Genomic DNA, 21428 nt, shown 5'->3' with positions numbered 1-21428 from the left:
TACTATAAAATTATATCCTCATCGTGTGCAACATATTCCAACTATTATTTTGATACCAAATATTACACTATTTCAAGAAATAATTGTTCTTTTTATTGAAGATTTAAGCAGAAAAATATGTGAAATTTCTTTACTAATGAGAAAATTTTCATTTTTGCCACGTTAATTTACATAGTTCTAAATCGAGTCTATTTTTCATACTTGCTTAAAAGTTGGCTACCAATAATATCTTTCAACATCAGGAGCTTCAAAAAAATTGACAACGGTAAATTTGTCATTTAACACTTTTGATTCAAAAAAAGAAAAACATAGCTTTCTTTCCACTTTTCTTTTAGCTTGTGTTTCTTTATGACCAAAGGTCCTTGGGTCTTGATATTTGGCAAGTAGGTCGTTCATGTGAATGGATAAAAGTTTTGTAAACGTTGATGACCTTTGACCTTCGTTCAAATTCGCATAAATCAAAAAATATTTTTTGTATGGGGAGTCCGACAAGGATATCTTTCCTAGCTTTGTCTGTTAAGAGCTAAATGGGCAACAGGCAAAATAAAATAATAACTAGAACTGTAAGCAAAAGGCTAACTAATACCCCCGCTCCTATATAAACCAGAACTGTAATCTAAAGGCTTACTAAGGCAAAGCATTGCAAAGTCCATAGGGACCCTGGGGTCTCACGTTTCCCCCTGGGGAGGGGGTAAACTTTACTATAGTTTATATAGGGAAATCACATTTTGGACTAACATTTGTTTAATTGCCATTGGAAGTAATTTAATCTGGGTTAGCATTATCAGTATTCGACAGCAGTTTGAAGGTATGCACATATCAGCCCTGACTGACCCCCCCCCCNGTTGACAGTTTGATACTTTGAAAATTTTGAGCCATCCCTACCCCCAAGGGCTGTAGGGTGGGGCCCAATGGAGTCTGTGTGCTAAAATTTCTTCATTTTCCTTGTTTAGAATCAGAGGTGCTAGCTTCAAATACTTTTCAGTCTTAAATCTGCATGCTAGATATTGAATAAGGTGGTTTTATTGTTTTTTTGTCACTTTGAATAATATTTCTGTTTATGTTAAAAACAAAAATCAACTCTCTGTATAAATAATCAGGTGATTGTTAAGGCCCATGGGCCTCTTGTTTCAACAAAGAGCCATAACTCCTTTTGAAAGGGTCGGAATGAAAACATACTTGGATGCACAATATCAGGGGGCATGTACCATATCTGTAAACCTCCGTTGAAATTGGTACTATAGTTTTAAAGGAGTTGTCTGGACAAGTAATTTTCAACAAAGGGCCATTATTCCGTATAAAAGGGTCAGATTGAAAAATAATACCAGGATGCACAACATCAGGTGGTAGTTATCATATCTGAAAAATTTCGTTGAAATTGACCCCTAAGTTTTGGAGGACATGTCCGGACAAGGATTGTTCAACAAAGGGCCATAATTTTGTAAAAATAATGGTCAGAACGAAAAAATACTAACTGGATATACAACTTCATGTGGTAGGTATCATATATGGAAACTTTTGTTGAAATTTGTTCATTACTTTAGCAGGAGTTGTCTGGACAAACTTTTTCTACGGACAGACAGATTGGACAGGCAAGCTGATTCCAGTTTACCCCCCTAACTTCGTTGCGGGATAATAATAAAGTGTATAATAGTTTTACTATAAAGATTATTTCATTATTTTTATATAATTGCATATATTTGTCTGTAACACAATCTCAACCTTAAGTAGTTCTCCAGAGGAAAGATTACTTTAGCAGAATACATATTTATGAGTTATTACTGCTGCACATAACTTTGAAACATGCGTAATGTATTAAAGTGTTTTGGTATGACACAAAAACAGAAAATGTATCGGTATTTACCATAATCAACATTGATAGTCAAATCTCCATGGTTATGTGAAATTGGGCATTGATCATGTTTGACATGCTAAAAAAAGTACTTGACCGGTTTTGATATTACATAATGATTATGTAGACGGAATATATATATACGGAAAGGTTTTAATAAATTTTAAATATAGACTACCATTGTAACTATATATAGGCAAGTTGACAATGTTGGTTATATTTTCAATTTGTGAAAATTTTGCATTTTTTTTTTTGTAATTAAAAGTATCACTACGCTTACTTCATTAATACCAATATGACATATTAAGTATCAAAATAACAGTAATATTATACACTTTTAAATAAAAATCAAAATAACACTCGCCTGTGACATTTATCTGTCATTTTGAAAGGATACCCCCGTCATTTAACCCGAGGTCCACTACGGTTATCAGTAGTAATTATGAATACTTATTATGCAGTTATTAATCATTTGTATGTATCTAAATATGGCAAGATAATAAAAGAAATCAAAGTGGGGGCCAAATGTTGACCCCACCTTTCAATATAACTGATTCTAATCGTATCTAGTGACCGTTAAATGTAACCATGCAATACCGTATCTAATCACCAAGGCGGCCGGGGTTCGATTCCTCGATCGGACGTAAAAAGGTTGGGGTCACCTGCCCGACCACGTGGGTTTCCTCCGGGTACTCTGGTTTCCTCCCACACCAAGATCCCCCACCCGCTAACATCCGGGTCAACAAGAAAATTAATATAAGTTGAAATAACTTGTTTCATAATTGTTGTTAAATACATAAAGTTTATGTATTTATATTATATATATATATAGTGACCGTCAAATGTAACCATGTAATGTCGTATCTAGTGACCGTCAAATGTAACCATACAATGTCGTGTCTAGTGACCGTCAAATGTAACCATGCAATGTCGTATGAAGTGGCCATCAAATGTAACCATATGCAATGTCGTATCTAGTGACTATCAAATGTAACCATGTAATGTCGTATCTGGTGACCGTCAAATGTAACCATGCAATGCCGTATCTAGTGACTACCAAATGTAACCATGCAATGCCGTATCTAGTGACCGTCAAATGTAACCATGCAATGTCGTATCTAGTGACTACCAAATGTAACCATGCAATGCCGTATCTAGTGACTATCAAATGTAACCATGCAATGTCGTATCTAGTGACTATCAAATGTAACCATGCAATGTCGTATCTAGTGACCATCAAATGTACCCATGTAGTGTCGTATCTAGTGACCATCAAATGTAACCATGCAATGTCGTATCTAGTGACCGTCAAATGTAACCATGCAATGTCGTATGAAGTGGCCATCAAATGTAACCATGTAATGTCGTATCTAGTGACCGTCAAATGTAACCATGCAATGTCGTATGAAGTGGCCAGCAAATGTAACCATGCAATGTCGTATCTAGTGACTATCAAATGTAACCATGTAATGTCGTATCAAGTGACCGTCAAATGTAACCATGCAATGTCGTATCTTGTGACCATCAAATGTACCCATGTAGTGTCGTATCTAGTGACCATCAAATGTAACCATGCAAAGTCGTATCTAGTGACCGTCAAATGTAACCATGCAATGTCGTATCTTGTGACCATCAAATGTACCCATGTAGTGTCGCATCTAGTGACCATCAAATGTAACCATGCAATGTCGTGTCTAGTAACCGTAAAATGTAACCATGCAAAGTCGTATCTAGTGACCGTCAAATGTAACCATGCAATGTCGTATCTAGTGACCGTCAAATGTAACCATGCAATGTCGTATGAAGTGCCCATCAAATGTAACCATGTAATGTCGTATCTAGTGACTATCAAATGTAACCATGCAATGTCGTATCAAGTGGCCATCAAATGTAACCATGCAATGTCGTATCTAGTGACTACCAAATGTAACCATGCAATGCCGTATCTAGTGACTACCAAATTTTGCCATGCAATGCCGTATCTAGTGACTACCAAATGTAACCATGCAATGTCGTATCAAGTGACTACCAAATGTAACCATGTAATGTCGTATCAAGTGACCGTCAAATGTAACCATATGCAATGTCGTATCTAGTGACCGTCACGTCTTACCAAGCAGTGACGCATGTATTGACCGTCGATAAAATAACCTTGCAAGCAGTGATATATTTAGCGATAGTTAAATGTATATTTTCAATATGGGGTTCCATTATGCTTTCCATAACATGCGTATATTTAAAACAAAAAGGGAAAAAAATAGAGAGCATTTTTTCGTCAGGTGCGGAGCCCCTTGATTCCGGAATATATGTCTCTGGATCCACCACGGTTCTGTCCAACTTAGCTGGAATTTTCGCTGTACTCAAAATTATGATCTGATTTTTAACACGATTGTGAGATGGCAGGGTGAAAGGAAAAACGGACTTAATAAGTAGATAGAAATGAAGTCATTAAAAGATCTCTTTCCTCTTCATAGATACTTAAGGGCATCGGAGAGTCACTTAACGGTTTTCAAATTTACTGCGATTATTTCAATAAATATCCTTATGGATCGAGAAACATAATATCGAACGGATTTGCAGTTGAAAGCTTCGAAAAATGAAGTTAGGACACTAAATTTGTTTTAGCATAGTACATGATAATACTTAAAAGCTTACAGATGAATGTCAAGCACAATTGACATTTGCTCGCTTAATTCACCTCCTTCTCATTGAATTATAATTGTGGGACATTGTACAAAAACTGTAAAGATTTAGTGATAATAACATATGTTAGAACGTCTGAACGTGTCATTGGCTTTGTGACGTCAGACGTCATGATGTCACCTGCATATGACGTCACACGCATAATTTGAAATTGACGTGAAATAATTTTTCGCAGGTGTTCGTCAATAAGAGAATCGTAAAAACTCTCGAGGTACGTACTTTAATTATCTATTTTAATAGGAGTGTGTATATGCAAATAATGTGCATGAAACCATGTAGTTTTGAAACCACGAATAGTTTTGCGCATTGTTTGTCGCAAAAATAGCGCTACAGCGCTTATGTTTCACTGTTTGACGTATTCGACGTTGAACAAAGTTTCTTGTATCTTGCATTTCTTGCAAAAACGATCATAATTCAATCGATGATCTATTTCAAAATATAAAGAAAATCAGTGCCTTAATTGCATTTTCATTTTACCCGAAATTTATTATGCATGTAAAATCGATATCAGTATTTTCCGATTCTTTATTTTGCAGACTTAATCCTTGTAAATGGAAGCTCTTTTGAGTACGGATACCGAAATTCCCGTCTGCCTCAGTCCCCAAAAGGTCAAGGAAAAGGTCAAACGTCCAAGGCGTGCTGTCACTTGTACATACCACACAGCTGACGTTACCGATGACGAGATCCAGATGATGAAGCTGACAGCCCAAACGTGTCGTGAAATTAACGCTCGGGCCAAAGATCAAAGTGAAACCATAGATACCAAGAAACCTCCAAGTTGTAATCGGAAAGCTAGCAAAGCTATCCTCAACACTTATGCTAACGATGCGTTCTTTGTAAAGACGACTAACCGACCGGACTATGTTGGTTCTCTTGCTATCGCCCGTCATCTGGTGCATATGCCCACCACGATGTGCCCGGATGTGGATAAGCACGTTGAGGGGGTTTACACACTCAGACACACACTTCCTCTTGCCTGTCCCACGTGCTGGAGTCTCCAAAGAAACTATGTCTAAAATGCAAGAACATAGCTAGTGCTGTACCAAAAGTGCCGCGATATCACTATCGCCATTTATGATTCATAACCTTTGAAAGTAACGCACAGCTCAAGTTAGTTCACAAAAAAACTTCTTTTTTTCAGTAGCGTTCTGTTATGCAGATAAAAAAAGAAGAAGAAAACACGCATTACACACAAATGACTGGGCGATTGTTTGTACAGTCCGGATACATGTATTATAGTGTACATTATATTTCCTTATTTAAGTCTGAATTTCCCCAGTATTTTCATTCAAGATTTTGTTGTTAATCAAAAGCATAGAAGACTAATCTCGTTAGCTCTGCTACGTTTTTAAAAAGTCACTTAATAGGTTTAAGATGTACCAGAATCATGCGATTTCTTTTGTTGGATACGGGACGAGTGTAGTTACACGTACGTAATTTACCAGAACCTCGACGTCTACAAAATCGTATCACACCCAATAAACAACCCGGAAGTAGCTTTCAGTTGACTGAATTAACAACATAGTGACATACGAATATTGCTCCTCTGAAATATAAGTTATGTTAACTTACAGATATATATTTTGAACCCGAATAACTAAGATCGAAATATTATCGAAGACCAGCGGGAACCAAAATCTACTCTTCTGACACTGTATTACTCCTTTTCCTTTCGTAGATGGGTTCCTATTTATTCAAAATACAAACATTATTTTTATAATTTATTATCAGCCATGTTCTTGTTATTCAGAATTCAAAATGACTAAACAAAGTACGAAGTACATTATGTAAGATCCAATTTTGCTATGTATATTTTCTATTTTAATCTGCACCTATCAAACTCCGTCTCACACTTAATCTAACTGATCGGTAAGTTGCTGCTAGATTGTACATAAGTTTATTAACTTTTTTTCTGAATCCTTATGGACTATATTGTGAATCATGAAATGTTTTTGTAAAAGTAAACTAAAAAAACTTAATCAAACTCCAATCGTGATGGGTTGTAAGACGTGCCAGGTCCGTGCGATTATACTTCAACAGTGGCGGATCCAGAGACCTGCCGGGGGGGGTTCCAAATTTCCTGGGGGGGTTCCAGGTGGGGCAAATTTGAGGAAAATGGTGAAAATACATGATTTTTAAAGAAACTTCTCAGGCTGGGGGGTTCCTGAAGCCCAAAAAACCCCTCTCTGGATCCGCCACTGTTCAATAATAATAATATCATTTGATAAAGCGCCCTATCTAGCGATACGTTTTAAACACATACACTTGGTACAGCACAGGGATCTGAAAATTTTGTACAGCTATATTTGGACCTAAACTAAGTGTTCGGAGTCATTTTAAATGTTTTAGGGGTTTAGATCGACTTTCGGTAAAAATGACACCCCCAAGGATCATATATATACGGATCAATGGGGGTGTCATTTTTCCCGAAAGTCGATCTAAACCCCTATTGCTGTAAAAGATTCTCAGGTCCCTGTGTTGTATAGCAGTTATATGTCAGATTGTCATGCACCAAACAGTATTTTGGTATACGAAGTGGTCATTTGTCAAAAGAGAGGTTATATTTTTTTGCGAACATGTGCGATTTTTGGGTATTACTAACCGTTATCACCAATCGAAAAATCCCTTTGCCAAAGTCATGAAAGTCTTTTGAAGGTATCAAGCTATCAACAAGCTTGACCCGTGAAAGTTTGCTTAAAGAAATTTAAACGTGAAAGAGGAATAAGTTAATCTATTTCAAGAAATTCAAACATGATAGCTCTTCCCTAGACTATAAACACGGCTTTAATATGATTCATCATCATTAGTTGTCGGAACATATCACGCCTTTTCAAATGAAGGTCAAGGTCAATATATATTTTTTTTATAAAACTTTTATATCCATTTACCCATGCACACTCTACAGACTAATAGTATTACTCTTTAAGTAGTGGGGTTCTTTATTAGAACTTATGTGAAATGTTTAACACATTTGGCCCCTGATTTCGAACATCTGTAAATGTGATTTATTTACAAACCCTGCCACCTCACCAACTCACAGGTCAAATACTACTCATGATCGATAAGGCATCATTTGAAGATTTTAACACATTTGGCTTTGTGAACTTTATTTAAATATCAGTTATCACCCTTTACCACAGCACAAACCACATTCCTCTAGGCCTCCTGGTTCCTTAGATGTATTTCACTCTTGTAACTAGGGTAATCCACTTTGACAAATCTGATACTATGCAACAGGCCAAATTACAAAGTATACAACAGGCTATGTACATACACTGTATAACATGACCATAGTCTTCATAGTTCTATTAAGATATTGGACTCCTGCTTATGTGGCCATTTTAGCCAGAGACTTTACCCAAACAAATATCTACATCCAGATGTTGTATCAACATATGAGCATTTTCAAAATGACCCCCCACCCTGGCTCTCAACTCTTATGAACCACTTTGTTCAATTTGGAGCCGTTTGTCATGGGGCCTGGTCATTTATTTAAATGTGATAATTCTGGGATAAAATACATAGCTTTGATTGACTTTTAAACATTAATGCAGTCCTTGAAAGTCTGGTAAAGGCCCATCAGAATGCAACATTAGATCGTTAGGTCAACTCTTGTTCGACCAGTCAGACTTTTTGAAACACCATAAACAAACGGGGCCCTATTAACCAAGTAAGCAACATCTAGTCATGCTTACTCTGGTGCATTTAGAGAAGTAATCAAGAAAAATATGAGAAGTGTTGATGGTGGAAAGAGGAGAGACACCACACAATGGCATAGGCTAACAATGATAGCCTTATTGTTGGACAGGCGAGTTAAAAATCAACAACGGTATGTTTTCCATTCACATTTTAATGCAATGGTCATTTATCAGGACAAATCTGTACGACATGTAACACGTTATGAAGAATTACTTATAATCATGTATCCTGTTGATGGCGAGGTTCCTCAATGACTCCAACAAACACGACATCATTAAAGGCGTTTAATGTTTCTGAGTTACATCACATGTCGACACAATGACTGCATACATTAACAACAACCACAACTCAACTGATAACGATGATGAAACTGATGAAGACGAAGATGATGATGAAGATGATGATGATAGATGACAAGAATGAAAACAAGCAATTTAATATCTTGTTTTTGTTTCTTGTTATAGATCTAAATGTTTTCTAGAATGAAAGTGTTTTCTGACAAAAAAAGAGTGTTTCGTGTTTATTTTTGAAAATGTTTCATATCAAAATGAATGATTCCGTTGAACATTCTGATTACTGGGTAGTTTCCTGCTTGTATTGTCTATCTGGAGAAAAACAATCCCTCTATTTCAACAATGACAAAAACACAACATTACTTTTATCATTCTCCAAGTCTTGACAGAATCTTGAATGTTTAAATTAAACATAAATATCTGCACCACTAGTTACTAGTACACATCCTTCATAAGATGAAACAGTTTATCTCGTAATATCTCGTTTGTTTCTTAGGTCTTCTCAGTAATGATGACAAATCCAATCTCTGGTAGGCATTGATTGCATATGACCTTGACCTTGACCTCAGGCCTGGCTGGTACAGATGATATATCAAATGACCTTAACGTCAGGCCTGGCTGGTACGGATGACATTTCATATGACCTTGACCTCAGGCCTGGCTGGTAATGATGCCAAACGACATTGATCATTTAGAATCCCTCTTGGTACTGCTTGGTCTGCATCTTAGCTATGATCCTCTCTAGTTGTCGGCGAGCCTCACAATGTGGGAAGTTTTCCATGTCGTAATACTGAGGAGCTACTGCTATCAACCTACAACAAAAACTATCATTCTTAGAATCCTTCAAACACATTCTTGTGACAGAAAACATGTAAAATTACACCACTGTTTTATTACATTTGCATGTGTAATCGTGTTTTAAAGGCAATATACCCGATAAATATTTTACTTCCTTGGCTAGTATCTTGTAATTTTATTATACGGATTGTCTCCCTTATCTCATATTTTTCGCCAACTGTGTCATGCAGCCCAAATGTGCTGGAAAAATAAGGAGGAGCCAAACCTGTTGCAAAATTCATAAAGAGTTTTTCGTTATAGGACAATCACTAGGCATGATCAAGTGGAAATAATTTGAACTTTGATGCAAGACAAGCTGATGTAAGAGTTTTTTTTCTCACCTGATACAGGTAGGATACACACTGGACAGAGCCTATATACATTGTATACTGTCCATGTAGAATGCTCCCAATCAAACAGGACCAGTTTGTCTGTCCATTAAGTTTGTTTTAATGTACAATCTTGGAGTGCTTACATCAAATGGTAGACACAGACAGGAGAAACGTGTGTTGAGGGTATTTTTAAAATTTATTTTCCTCAATTTGTAATTCACAGAGCTGACCAAAATGAGGTATTGCTCATTATACTCTTTGGAATATTTAGTACATATATGATTTATATTTCTCCCACCCTCCCGTTTTAGACATGAAAGATCAGCTTGTCACTCCCTAGGGGGAGATAGCCTTGTGTCGATAAAAGAAAAAATAATCATCCCCTACCTAAGTGTATAACAGAGAATCTCCAACCCTCAGGATGATTTTTGTGTTTGTCTAACCCTCGGCAGAGCCTTGGGTTAGACAACCAATAAACATCACCCCTCGGGTCGGAGATTTCTCTGTCAAACCCTCAAGGTAGGGGAGGATTCTAATATTCCCCCGTGACATGTACGTACCAATCAGGTTTGACATCAGACACTGTGCGAATGTAATTCTTTGTGGTCAGTACAAACTCATTGTAAAGAACCCATTCTGGTTTATGGTCAAGGCAGGTGGAAGGATGAAGCTGGACAATCTGACTGTCCTTCACCGTCAGGTAGTGCCCAGTCCTCTCTAAATGGGCAACCTGTTACAAAGGGCAAAGGTCAATATTAGAAGAATGTTTCGTTTACTACTTCAGGAAAGTTTTCAATACACACACAAAGCTATTATTCCTGGTGTAGTTTTCTTCAGCTCTGTTCCCGAGAATATTTCAGTGGTATTTGCCATTTCATAGCTATCTTGATTTATTACCCTATCAAAGGCAGTTGGCATTCATATCAGCTGTGAACAGCTGTGATTACTGGTAACATGTCATCGTTGCTATTAGGTCATAACAGTAACGTTATATACCAATGGCTTCCTGGAACATAGCTTTTACTTAAAGCATACAAAGCATAATTTAAACTCATATATTAAATCTTAATGGATGAATAGTATTTTCTATGAGATTACAATGCCAGGTAATGCAAAATGGGAGAAGGTTTCACGGTATTCAGTATCTTGTTACACCTGTTTGCAACTAATATACATCTAAGCTGTCTACATAAATGCATGTGTATTTACTCATAAACAAGACAAATGTGTGCTGTTTAACGACAAACGACAGGTGTTCAACAGTTAAATTATATAATGAATTGGGGCTGTGTAAAAAGATCACTCTAAATATAATTACAGTCAAACCTGCTCATGGGACCACCTCTATTAAAACTCCACTTTAAATGTTCTCCATCGCCACCCGAACCCGTACATGTACTAACCCCTGTGTTAAGAAACCACATTTTGGACTTTCCGAGGATGGCCTCTTAATGTAGGTCTCACTGTATTCATCAAAACCTGTATTTGCTGCATTTGGGAATTACATTCAAATTTTAGTTAATAGAAATGATAAATAAATGATTAATTAATCATTTCTGACCTGCATGAAAAATCCTGATACAAGAGCCTTCCTGATGTTCAGATAGTAGTCACGGCTGGTGAAGTCGGTGCTGGATCGCCGTAGATTGAATCGATCCATTATCCTGGCCAACTGCTGCCGTACGTTGTCAGCACTCTTCAGTGATCGGAAGTTTACAAAGTTGTCGTAGCACCACTGGGGATCTTCCTGGCCTGAATACAGTAAGGTGTTTACATGTACATTAATTTAGATCAGCAGTGTACTTGAACAAGCAACATTTCTTGACCTATCCTTTTGAATCATCTATAGAAATATGGAGCATTAAGGAGCATCCTTCTTCTCTTCCTACAACTACATCAGACATTGATTTCATTTGTGGTTTTACATAAAACTGTCTTTAATTAAGTAATTACATCAAAAACATAAGTTGATAACAGTTTACATTATGCGCCTAGGACTAAGGTGTGACTAAAGACCCCAGGATTTATTTTGAACTGTTTCAAGAAAATATAATATAAAGCGAAAAATTAGTGGAAGGTACCGCCCTTAAATCACTTATGCTTCTTTCATTCCATCACATACATATGTCAACATTACACCTGGGGCATGCATATATATACAAACACACAACAGAATTCGACATCTACTTACTTTGTTTGAATGCGTGGTATACATTGAGGAGAGTGAGGTGGTCCCCGTCGATGTGAGCAAACCTCATCTTGGACTCATCGGCTGCCTTCTTTGCCTCGGTAGGTCGCACAAAACACTGTGGGACTAAATTGATGATACGGGGTCGGGCACAGAGCCCATCCGCATCGGCATTAGTTATCTAGTCTGTCACAGGCATTACTGATAGGAAGATGACTAAAAGGAAGCCAGTATATTAGCCAGGGTTCTATGGTAAAGTACAGCCAAACACATCATAACATCAACCTTATGGCTTTGATTGAGTACAGCCCAAATCATAATGATGTACCAACCAAACGGCTTGCGATGGAATTATATGTAAAACGTCACAACATATGAACCATGGGTTGGTGATAGTTTACTGCCAAAACCTAATAACATAAGGGTCTGTGGTGGAACAACATGATGGAGTACAGCCAGTATTATACTAACAAGTCACCATTTGGGTTGGTGATTGATTAATGTATAAACATAACAACACATTAGTGTATGGGCCTGTGGTATAATTATAGCTAAAACATATCAATGTGAGGGTCTATGATGGAGAACAGCTCACATCAACTGAAATGTTGGTGAGCAAATATTACCTGGTAACCGTAAGATGTGTAATCATTTACAAACATAACAGTGACTAAAGTATGTTTGTATCACATTAAAGTGTTAGCACCAGCATACAAGGTACACACAGACAAAAAGTATAAATTATTTAAAGCTCAAACACATTGACGTGTCGGTTTCCTGGGGGTAATCTGGTTTCCTTCCAAATTGACACCCTGCACAACTCGTTCCGTAATTGTCGTAAAATAAATAAAGTTTATATACAAATAAATCAACATTTTTCAGTCTACTGTTGCAGTGTAAGTGTCTATAGGACCATTCTTATGATGAAACGATTTGGACGCACTGATGATTATCATAGATTCTACGGAGCCAAGTCTTCCTACTACGGTATACAAATTACCTGTACATGGTATATTATTTTTCAATTAATTGAATACCTGAACATATACAACACCTTTTTCCTTTCATAAAAATTTGTTCAATGAGGTTAAACAACAAACTGAATTCCGGATTGTGAGGTATCTGCAATACTGAATTAAAATGGGATCGCTTCCCTCGATGTAAATGTCTTCATACACAGATGTTCCTAGAAAACCATTGCCCTTTTAAAAAACCCATGTCAAATAGACATTTCAACAGGATAAGGGATTGTACTTCCTTTGGTTATAACTTAGCATATACCTATAGGTCATGTAACTTGCAGCTAGACACAAAAAACTAACTTAAGTTGAAATTTTGCCAAAGTCATGTCACAATTTTTGGCCTAAGCTCAAGACACTAACTGTTGTGTGCAATATTTTCACCGCGCATATATATTACCTGACAGCATGGCAGTTATTGACAAAATCTCATTGGAACAGGTAAAGTCACAACTGGCTATCACCATCTTGGCCAGTTGTGGGTCGAGAGGGAACTCGGCCATCATGGACCCTAGCTCTGTCAGTTCTCCATCGTCATCTAGGGCTGCCAGGTAATTCAACAATTCAAGAGCTCTCATCAGTGTCTCAGGAGCTGGAAAAAACGACATAAGAAATTCTCAGCCATGAAAATATATCTACAGCATATTATTACACACTTAGCCAAAATGTGTTTCAACCAAGCATTTCACTATCTTCTATTCGAACATACCAAACGATATTTTTAACCAGCCAACTTTGTAACACTACATATGAGATATATAAGAAAAGTTATTTGAACAGGTGTGACAGATACATAGCTGAACCAGTCATTTGGCCAGTTGCCTGTTGTTAATGAAAACCCTTGTTTCAACAGAATTAACATACTCTAAGACTAACTCTCTATGAAGTGTATAAATATATATTCAAGGAAACTCAACAAACTAATGGACTGCTTAATGGCTTTTCTCTTTGTCATAAAAAGTGTGCAAGTTCCCCTCCCAGAACTCAACTTCAAACATGAAAGCTCATTTGTATCATGTATGCATTTGCCATCAGTTCTTATATCAATGTAATCTCAAAGCATCAACTCCAGCATACTGCTTTCTTCACTGATTGATGGACATTATGCATTGTTTTCCCCCCCAGAAAACTTACGGATTGTTTCAGGGTTTGAACCCTATTGTGGCTAGTTTCTGGTTTTGAACCCTATTGTGGCTAGTTTCAGGGTTTGAACCCTATTCCCAAGAAATATCTTTGAAAAATACAGTATACAGATTTATTTGTATCATTGCATTAGAAAAATATTTTGCTTGATAAAAATTCACTTCCAGAAACCAACCTGGAGGGTCCATAAAATCAAAGTGGACCAGATCGTCGATACCAAGTTTCTTCAGTTGTAGCACTACGGATCCCAGATTTGACCGTAAGATTTCTGGGTATGTGTTTTCCTGCATTTCCTGTTTGTACGCTCGTTCTGTATACAGACGGAAACATTTTCCCGGCTGCGTTCGTCCAGCTCGTCCTGCCCTCTGTTGGGCACTTGCTTTACTTATCGCTGTTACTAACAATGACTCCACTCGTATACGCGGGTTGTACACCTGGGTAGAACAGAATCAATCCAATTTACACAAATTCGTATTTTCAAAATGAAAAAAAAAATTTCAATACAGGAATTATTGCACTGTTTAGACTTGAAGAATGTATTTCCCAAAGATAAATCAAGAAGTTGACTTTTAATCTGACATGAAGTTAATATTTCAAAATTTAAATATGAATTCAGACCGGGCAGTGACTCAAATTTCAAGTCAGTTTCTGATATGTTTGTTTTGTATAGGTATAATGTAATTTATTCTCGTAATTGTGACATACCTTTTGTTTAGCGAAGCCTGGATCTATCACAAACACGACCCCGTCAATTGTTAAGGAGGTCTCTGCTATATTAGTCGACACAACCACCTTCCTTCCTATCCCTCCATTGGCCTTCTTAGCAGGCGCGGGTTCAAATATCCTCTGTTGTAGGTTTGGTGGAAGTGTGGAATAGAGCGGTATACATTTCATGTCGCCTATTTCTGGTCCCAAATTATCAACTTCTCTTTGTATTCGTTTACATGCTTCATCTATCTCCTGTAAATGAGAAAAAAAACATGTACTGGTTACATCTGTAATAGCCAACTGATGTCTATTGAGGAAATTGTGGTAATAATGACATTATAACTTTGGCCAAAAGAATTATGTGTGTTTCCATTTCCCCTAGTCACTTAATACCTGGAAAAAATCTTTCCTGCCTGAAATTTTTGATAGTCAAAATTAAGAAATTGGATTGAACTAAATACCCTTTTGTAGCATCCACTTATTCGGAACCATTGTAGTGCATTCCAAGAAATTACTATATAATCCAAAATGTTTAAAATGTAGTTTTCTTAAAAATTCCACACATCTTTACAATAATTATTTTATGCTGTTCATTAAAATGACTTTAAAATATTTTGGAAAAAAATTCTATCTTTTGACCATATACCTTAGTCCTACCTGCACTCAAAATCTAATGGAATAGGGAACACATATATAACTTTATTTGGCCTTGCTAGCAAACTGTCTGTTGATCAACATTAAGAACATACTGACAACTGAAAACATTTAGTAGCATAACATCGTAACTTACTAACCGAATGTCTGTTGAGGAACATTAAACATACTGACCTCCTGTCCGGTGAGAAACAGTAGGATGTCTCCCTCCTTCTCCTCACACATGTGTATCTGGACCACGGTCCGTATAGACGCCTCCAAGTAGTCTCGCTCAGGCTCCGGTGTGTAGAAGATTTCTACAGGGTGGGTTCGTCCAGGCACACTCATCAAGGGAGCATTGTCAAAGTAATTCTGAAATCACAATTTTTCTTCTTTCAGATCTCAATCTTCGTACAATTTTATCGGATGCTCAATCGTAAACACTCCAGTGCACAGCGAGTGTACAATAACTGGGCAACAAATCTTTTCATCAAAAATATGTATGAAATACACTGTTTAAACCCGACTCAGTCCAATCCGTATTTCAGCGTAATGTGGCAGAATAATTTGTTATGTCAATGACAATGTTTACATGTATGACCAAGAGAGTCTCTACATCAGGAACTCTCTGCAAACTTCCAAATTATTCTAGCGGTGTCAAGTTCACACAGTATACACAGTACATATATACAAAATATCAGTATTCATATGCATTTCAGTATCCCAGATTAAGCCCCAATAGTAATAGAGAAAGTTCCTACTTAATTCTAATGAGTTTCATTTGTAATCTATAATGTTTTCGTTTTAACTATTTTGTTTCAACTTGACAAAAAGGATTTACGGAGAAAACAATCAAATCTCGCCCACTTCACTGTACCTGAAACTTTCCTGCATCCAATGTGGCACTCATGATGATGATTTTTAGATCTGACCTCTGCTTGGCGACCTCTTTCAGCAGACCCATGAGGATATCTGTAGCCAGCGTACGTTCGTGAGCCTCGTCCAGCATGATGATGCCGTAATTTTCCAACAGTGGGTCAGACATTCCTTCTCTCAACAACATACCGTCTGTCATATATCTGTCAAACACAAAAGTGCAAAATTGAATGTAATCACTTCTGTGTTTTCATTTAAAGCTATTTGCTAGCAAAAACAGAAAGCATTTCATCAACTCTGAACTGGCAATTTTTTCAGCATATACAGATTTATAATATTATACCATGTTTATTCTTAAAATTCAATACCCGTTTTAAAACTAAATAAAAACACTGTACAGGAAGCATGTCTTTGTATTTTAATGTTAAAAAAATCTGATTTCAGAGGATAAGTTGAGGAGTTATTTTCTATTTGGAGATATATAGATATAAAAAGAATGTTAACCTATATACATACATGAATCTCTGTAACATTTTTATTTTTTATTTTTCAAACATCGTTACAGAAAAAACCCATTTGAGACCCTATTTGGAATTGTGACAAAGTGAGTTGTAGAGCTAGGAAATAAACATGTGCTTTTCAGAACAGGAGTTTAAATATTGATAAACATATATCTTACTTGAGCAGTGTTTTTGATGAAGTACAATCCTCGAATCTGATACTGTATCCGACCTCCTGTCCAAGGCCGACGTCCATCTCCTCGGACACACGCTGAGCCACTGACATGGCTGCCACTCGTCTTGGCTGGGTACAAGCCACTCCTTTCTTGGCAAACCGTGCTCTCACCCACTCTAGGCACCATTGGGGAATCTACAGCAGACAAGATACAATTTGTCAAAACAATTTAATGGGTCCAATTTTATTCTTCCAAAACATGTCAAGTTCTTAGATTTGGGTTGTTTGTGCTTTACATCCTATTAACAGCTATGATAATTTAAGGATGTGCCCGGTTTTGCTGGTTGAGGATAGCCGGAGTACCTGGAGACGAACCATCAACCTGTTGGCAGCACCTGTTGACTGCCCCACACAGGCCTTGAACCTGCGACCCAGTGGTGGAGGACTAGTGATTATAGACGATCAAACGCCTCTCTCATTTATAACATAAAATAATTCCGTTATTTTGTAATCATAAACTTTCTTCAGAATTTATTACAGTGTAATTTACATATGTTTTAACCGTCTTTTTATATATTATGTAATTTCAAATTAAGAAGTTTGATCCTAGTTGATCACACACCTGTGTCGTTTTGCCGGAGCCGGTCTCTCCCACCAATACCAAGGTCTGGTTTTTGTGTAGTACATCCATAAACTTCTCTTTGTATTCCCATACTGGTAACTTGCTCCTTTTGTTAAATAACTCAAAGTATCTTGGAGAGTAGGGTAGCCCTGGTAGAGAAAATCAGGAATACAATGAATCAAATTGTTTTGAATTTTATCATTAAAATATTAAAATTGTTTAATATTTAAGATTTTAAATCTTTAAAAGTGTGTAACAATATACATAAAGGTTTTCAGTATTTGTTGTTTCTCTAATATTCAAAACATGAGTTTTCAGAGTTAAATATTTTGTGTTCTAAGTTGAGAATGACTGCTCAATTCGAAAATGATTTAAGATCACCATGATGTTGTAACTGATAAATTCGCCAAGTACTGGAATCGTGAAATATTCCAACACATTTTGTCCAGGTTTTAATTATTAAAAATAAGTTTAAATTTCTAACACTTGTGGAAAAAAGTCATGGAAATTGGCCTAAAAATGGTGAAATGCTCCAAACATACAACATATTCAAATGTGGATATAAGTGCATATTTCTTTCATGGTTCTCCTGGGACCCATAAACAAAACACAAACCATGAACAATTTACTCTGTAATAGTAAAGTATTTGTATGTACCTGTGAATGGGTTCATTTGTATCTGTGGCTTGGGTATATTGAACTGTTCGAATATTGATTTGGGTTTTTCATCTTTGACTCCATCTTCATTTCTGAAAGAAAAAGAATACTAAATAAGTATTTAATCATATCGCTCTACCCATCTACATATCATGAATTACTTAGTTCAATATTTACAATAGCTTATCCAGGTCGCTTGATTGCCAAATTAAACCTGGCAGGAAGTTCAGCGACATTACATATCGACGTAAAATACAACTTTTTCTTTGAAATACATCTAGAATATGTTTTAACATGTCATAACTGCGGGAACCGTGGCTTCTAGGCTGGATATTTTGTGTGTGTGTGTGTGTGTGTGTGTGTGTGTGTGTGTGTATGTGTGTGTGTGGGGTTATTATGTTATTATGGCTGATAAAAAATCAAAAACACTAAAATAATTGGGCCTAGAAGCTACGGTTTCCGCAGCTACATATCATGTCATCTTTTTATTATTGGCAACAAATTCAATCTGGAGATGCAGAATTTTATGTTCACCAAGATCCTGTAGGGACTAGCTAGGTAACCTTTGGTTCCAGAATACAACTACCTGGTAATTTGGCAGCCATGCAGGCAAACCATGTCTAAGCCTGTTCCTCGGTGGGAATGTTCTTCTTTAAAAAGACTCATTGTCTCAGGGATTGGTCATTCAACAAATGAAGAATAGGACATGAAGCTGTTTTCCAACATCCCTTAATCTAATGATGAATATAATTTTTCATTTAGTTTATCCATAGGTGTTACAGTGCATCACCCGTGAAACAATGGTCACTGTTTGACCATTCAATTTCTATAGGATATCGATGTTGCCGACACTTTCTAGAACCACTGTGTTTTGGTTTGAAAGTTAGCTGCCTTTCATGCAATTTGAATACCAGTGTCTTTGGGATCCTATATATCTGCCTCTATTCTTGGGTGGACACTGGCAAGCAGTGTTTTTGGGGTTGCAGAGACTTCTCCATCTTTGAGGTATTCGACTCGTGCCTTATCTTAACAGGATCTATGCCAAACCCATTCTTAATACGAAGCCCTTAAGCTCCCTTGTCTCTGTCATCGGTTCTATCCCAACCTCATCACCAAATGAAGGATGCTCACTTTTATCTGGGGATATAAAGGGAATGCCGGATGTCACCTTGGCCAAAGTAGGTGGAACCAAGGATATCATTACTCGATCCAATATATACTAGGGAATGGCCATGGGGGTACAGACATTTCAGTTTTTAGTCATTTGGATACCGAGATACTTTTTTATAAGATGTTTCATTACTTTCCAAAAGTTTTTTCAATATTTTGTAAGAATTTTGGCTCATGGACGAATGTTTAAAGTTGTATTTTGTTTACTTTTTGCGTCCTGTGCATTGCTGATTTTATTGATTTCAAGTTTTTGCTCTGCATTTTTCATCTTTGCAAAAAAGGTAACGAAACCTCTTATTCTTAGATACCAAATCTGCCAGGTATCGAAATGTCTAGGATTCCTGGGCAGTTTGGTTTGTGTAAATGTGGATATTTGATTATCATACATGTACCTGCAATTATTTGCCAATGCCTTATATTATTGATAAGAAAGAGAGCGAGCAAACCTGTAACACAATTTTCAGTTTGGTCGCCTGCTTGGGCCACGGGGATGTATTATTCTCCATTACTCGGGTGTTTGACTGGCCAGGGACAATATCATTACAATGTGAATACTGCCATTGTTTATTGCAGGTGTATCTTGTTTAGGCTATAACTCCACCTGTTACGTACATATACGTACCAGTTCCATACATGTTAAAGATGTGGATTAATTAGGTTGCCTTGCAAGCGTCAAGCTGTAGGGAATTTCCCTTTAGCTTAGCGGTAGAGCATTGTGCTGGATAGCTGTGAAAACGTAGCTTTATGATGACGAGAGATTTATTTTATATATTGCATCGTCAGAGCTAAGAAGTGGTCCTTTGCCAACTAATGGAGCAAAATCAGAAGTGTTAATCTGTAAGATTGCATATAATTCACGCCTCATATGAGTATAATGTTATCAAAATATTGCATAATTGTTGAAAAACCGAATCCTTACCCATGCAAAAACTCTTTTACGAAATTTACAAAGTCTGTCTTGGGAAAAAAATTAGAAACGACCGCCATGACAGATCACGCGTGATGTTATCTCAATTATCCTTTCTATATATGGACTGCATGGCCAAATATAGTATTACTACTGATGCCGCCATGTTCACTACAATTTCCATATTGGGTCATGACACCCATATTTGGACGTGTGACCTATATCGGAAGATAGACGCACTTTCCAACATGGCGGTCAACATCGCGGCACATTCAGATGTTCAGGCGGAGCCATGTAACAGATGATTTTAATCAGATTGCGGACCAATGTGCTGTCAATTAATTCTAAAATCGCCCCGGTGTGATTCACACCGGGCCTGCTCCATTACAAGGCATGGGATCGATTTAATACCCGGCCAGGGCAAAGGAGGCCGGGTGTTAATATTAGTACTACGGGCTGGAGAGCCAAGGGTCGTGGTTTCGAGCCCCAGCAACGGCACTATCTTTATCACTTTTCCTCGTCCTACTATACATACATTACATCTGAATTCAAGAACATTTGTTGTAATATAAAGAAACCTGAATTGATTTAGCCGTACTGTACAGATAGACCTGGAAGGGGTCATTTGGCCATTTGACACCTCCATGTTCCAATTGTCTTTTTTATTTCTACATATGATGGCCTCTCTTAAGTTCGATATTGACTAAAAAGTTCTGTAAATGGCCCACTGCTCTCAAATTCCAGGGTTTCCCCCGCAAACCGACGTAGAAAACAATGGTGCATGTGTGTATGGAAGGGAGGGGGGGGGGGGGTTAGTATCATCATAGACAGAACATCAATTAATATTCGAAACCATTGGCAAAATCAATGACAACCCTTTCAACCTATTAACTCATCATTAAAAGGGTTCCCCACTGTTATTGACAGCAACATCGTGGTTGTTCAATTACCGTGTCCTTTTAGAGGAGTCTCCAACATCTATCCGGTGTCTCTTCGACATCGTGGAGGACAGTTTACCATACAATAAATATACGTCAGTTCGTCGTTCTACAGAACCACAAGGTATGATGGGATAGGTTTTTATCTATTCGGGTAAAAGGTAACTAGAATGCCC

The 21428-nt window shown here is 37.1% G+C and overlaps 1 protein-coding gene across 1 annotated transcript; it reads right to left on the bottom strand.

Annotated features, from left to right (window-relative positions):
- Positions 1 to 8389: 8389 nt before the first annotated feature.
- Positions 8390 to 21387, bottom strand: LOC110454464 (putative pre-mRNA-splicing factor ATP-dependent RNA helicase PRP1). The gene is made up of 13 exons (XM_021503968.1): positions 21265 to 21387; positions 18238 to 18329; positions 17581 to 17729; positions 16963 to 17153; positions 16285 to 16486; positions 15603 to 15779; positions 14772 to 15026; positions 14242 to 14500; positions 13324 to 13515; positions 11908 to 12030; positions 11278 to 11468; positions 10277 to 10446; positions 8390 to 9359 (listed from the first exon to the last, which is right to left on the bottom strand). The coding sequence occupies exons 1-13, from the start codon at positions 21312 to 21314 to the stop codon at positions 9239 to 9241; spliced, it is 2172 nt and encodes a 723-aa protein (XP_021359643.1). The 5' UTR covers positions 21315 to 21387; the 3' UTR covers positions 8390 to 9238.
- Positions 21388 to 21428: the final 41 nt, after the last annotated feature.

Source organism: Mizuhopecten yessoensis, unplaced genomic scaffold (genome assembly GCF_002113885.1).
Source record: "Mizuhopecten yessoensis strain PY_sf001 unplaced genomic scaffold, ASM211388v2 scaffold7887, whole genome shotgun sequence".
Lineage (NCBI taxonomy): Eukaryota > Metazoa > Mollusca > Bivalvia > Pectinida > Pectinidae > Mizuhopecten > Mizuhopecten yessoensis.
This window is presented reverse-complemented; position numbering and strand designations above follow the sequence as displayed.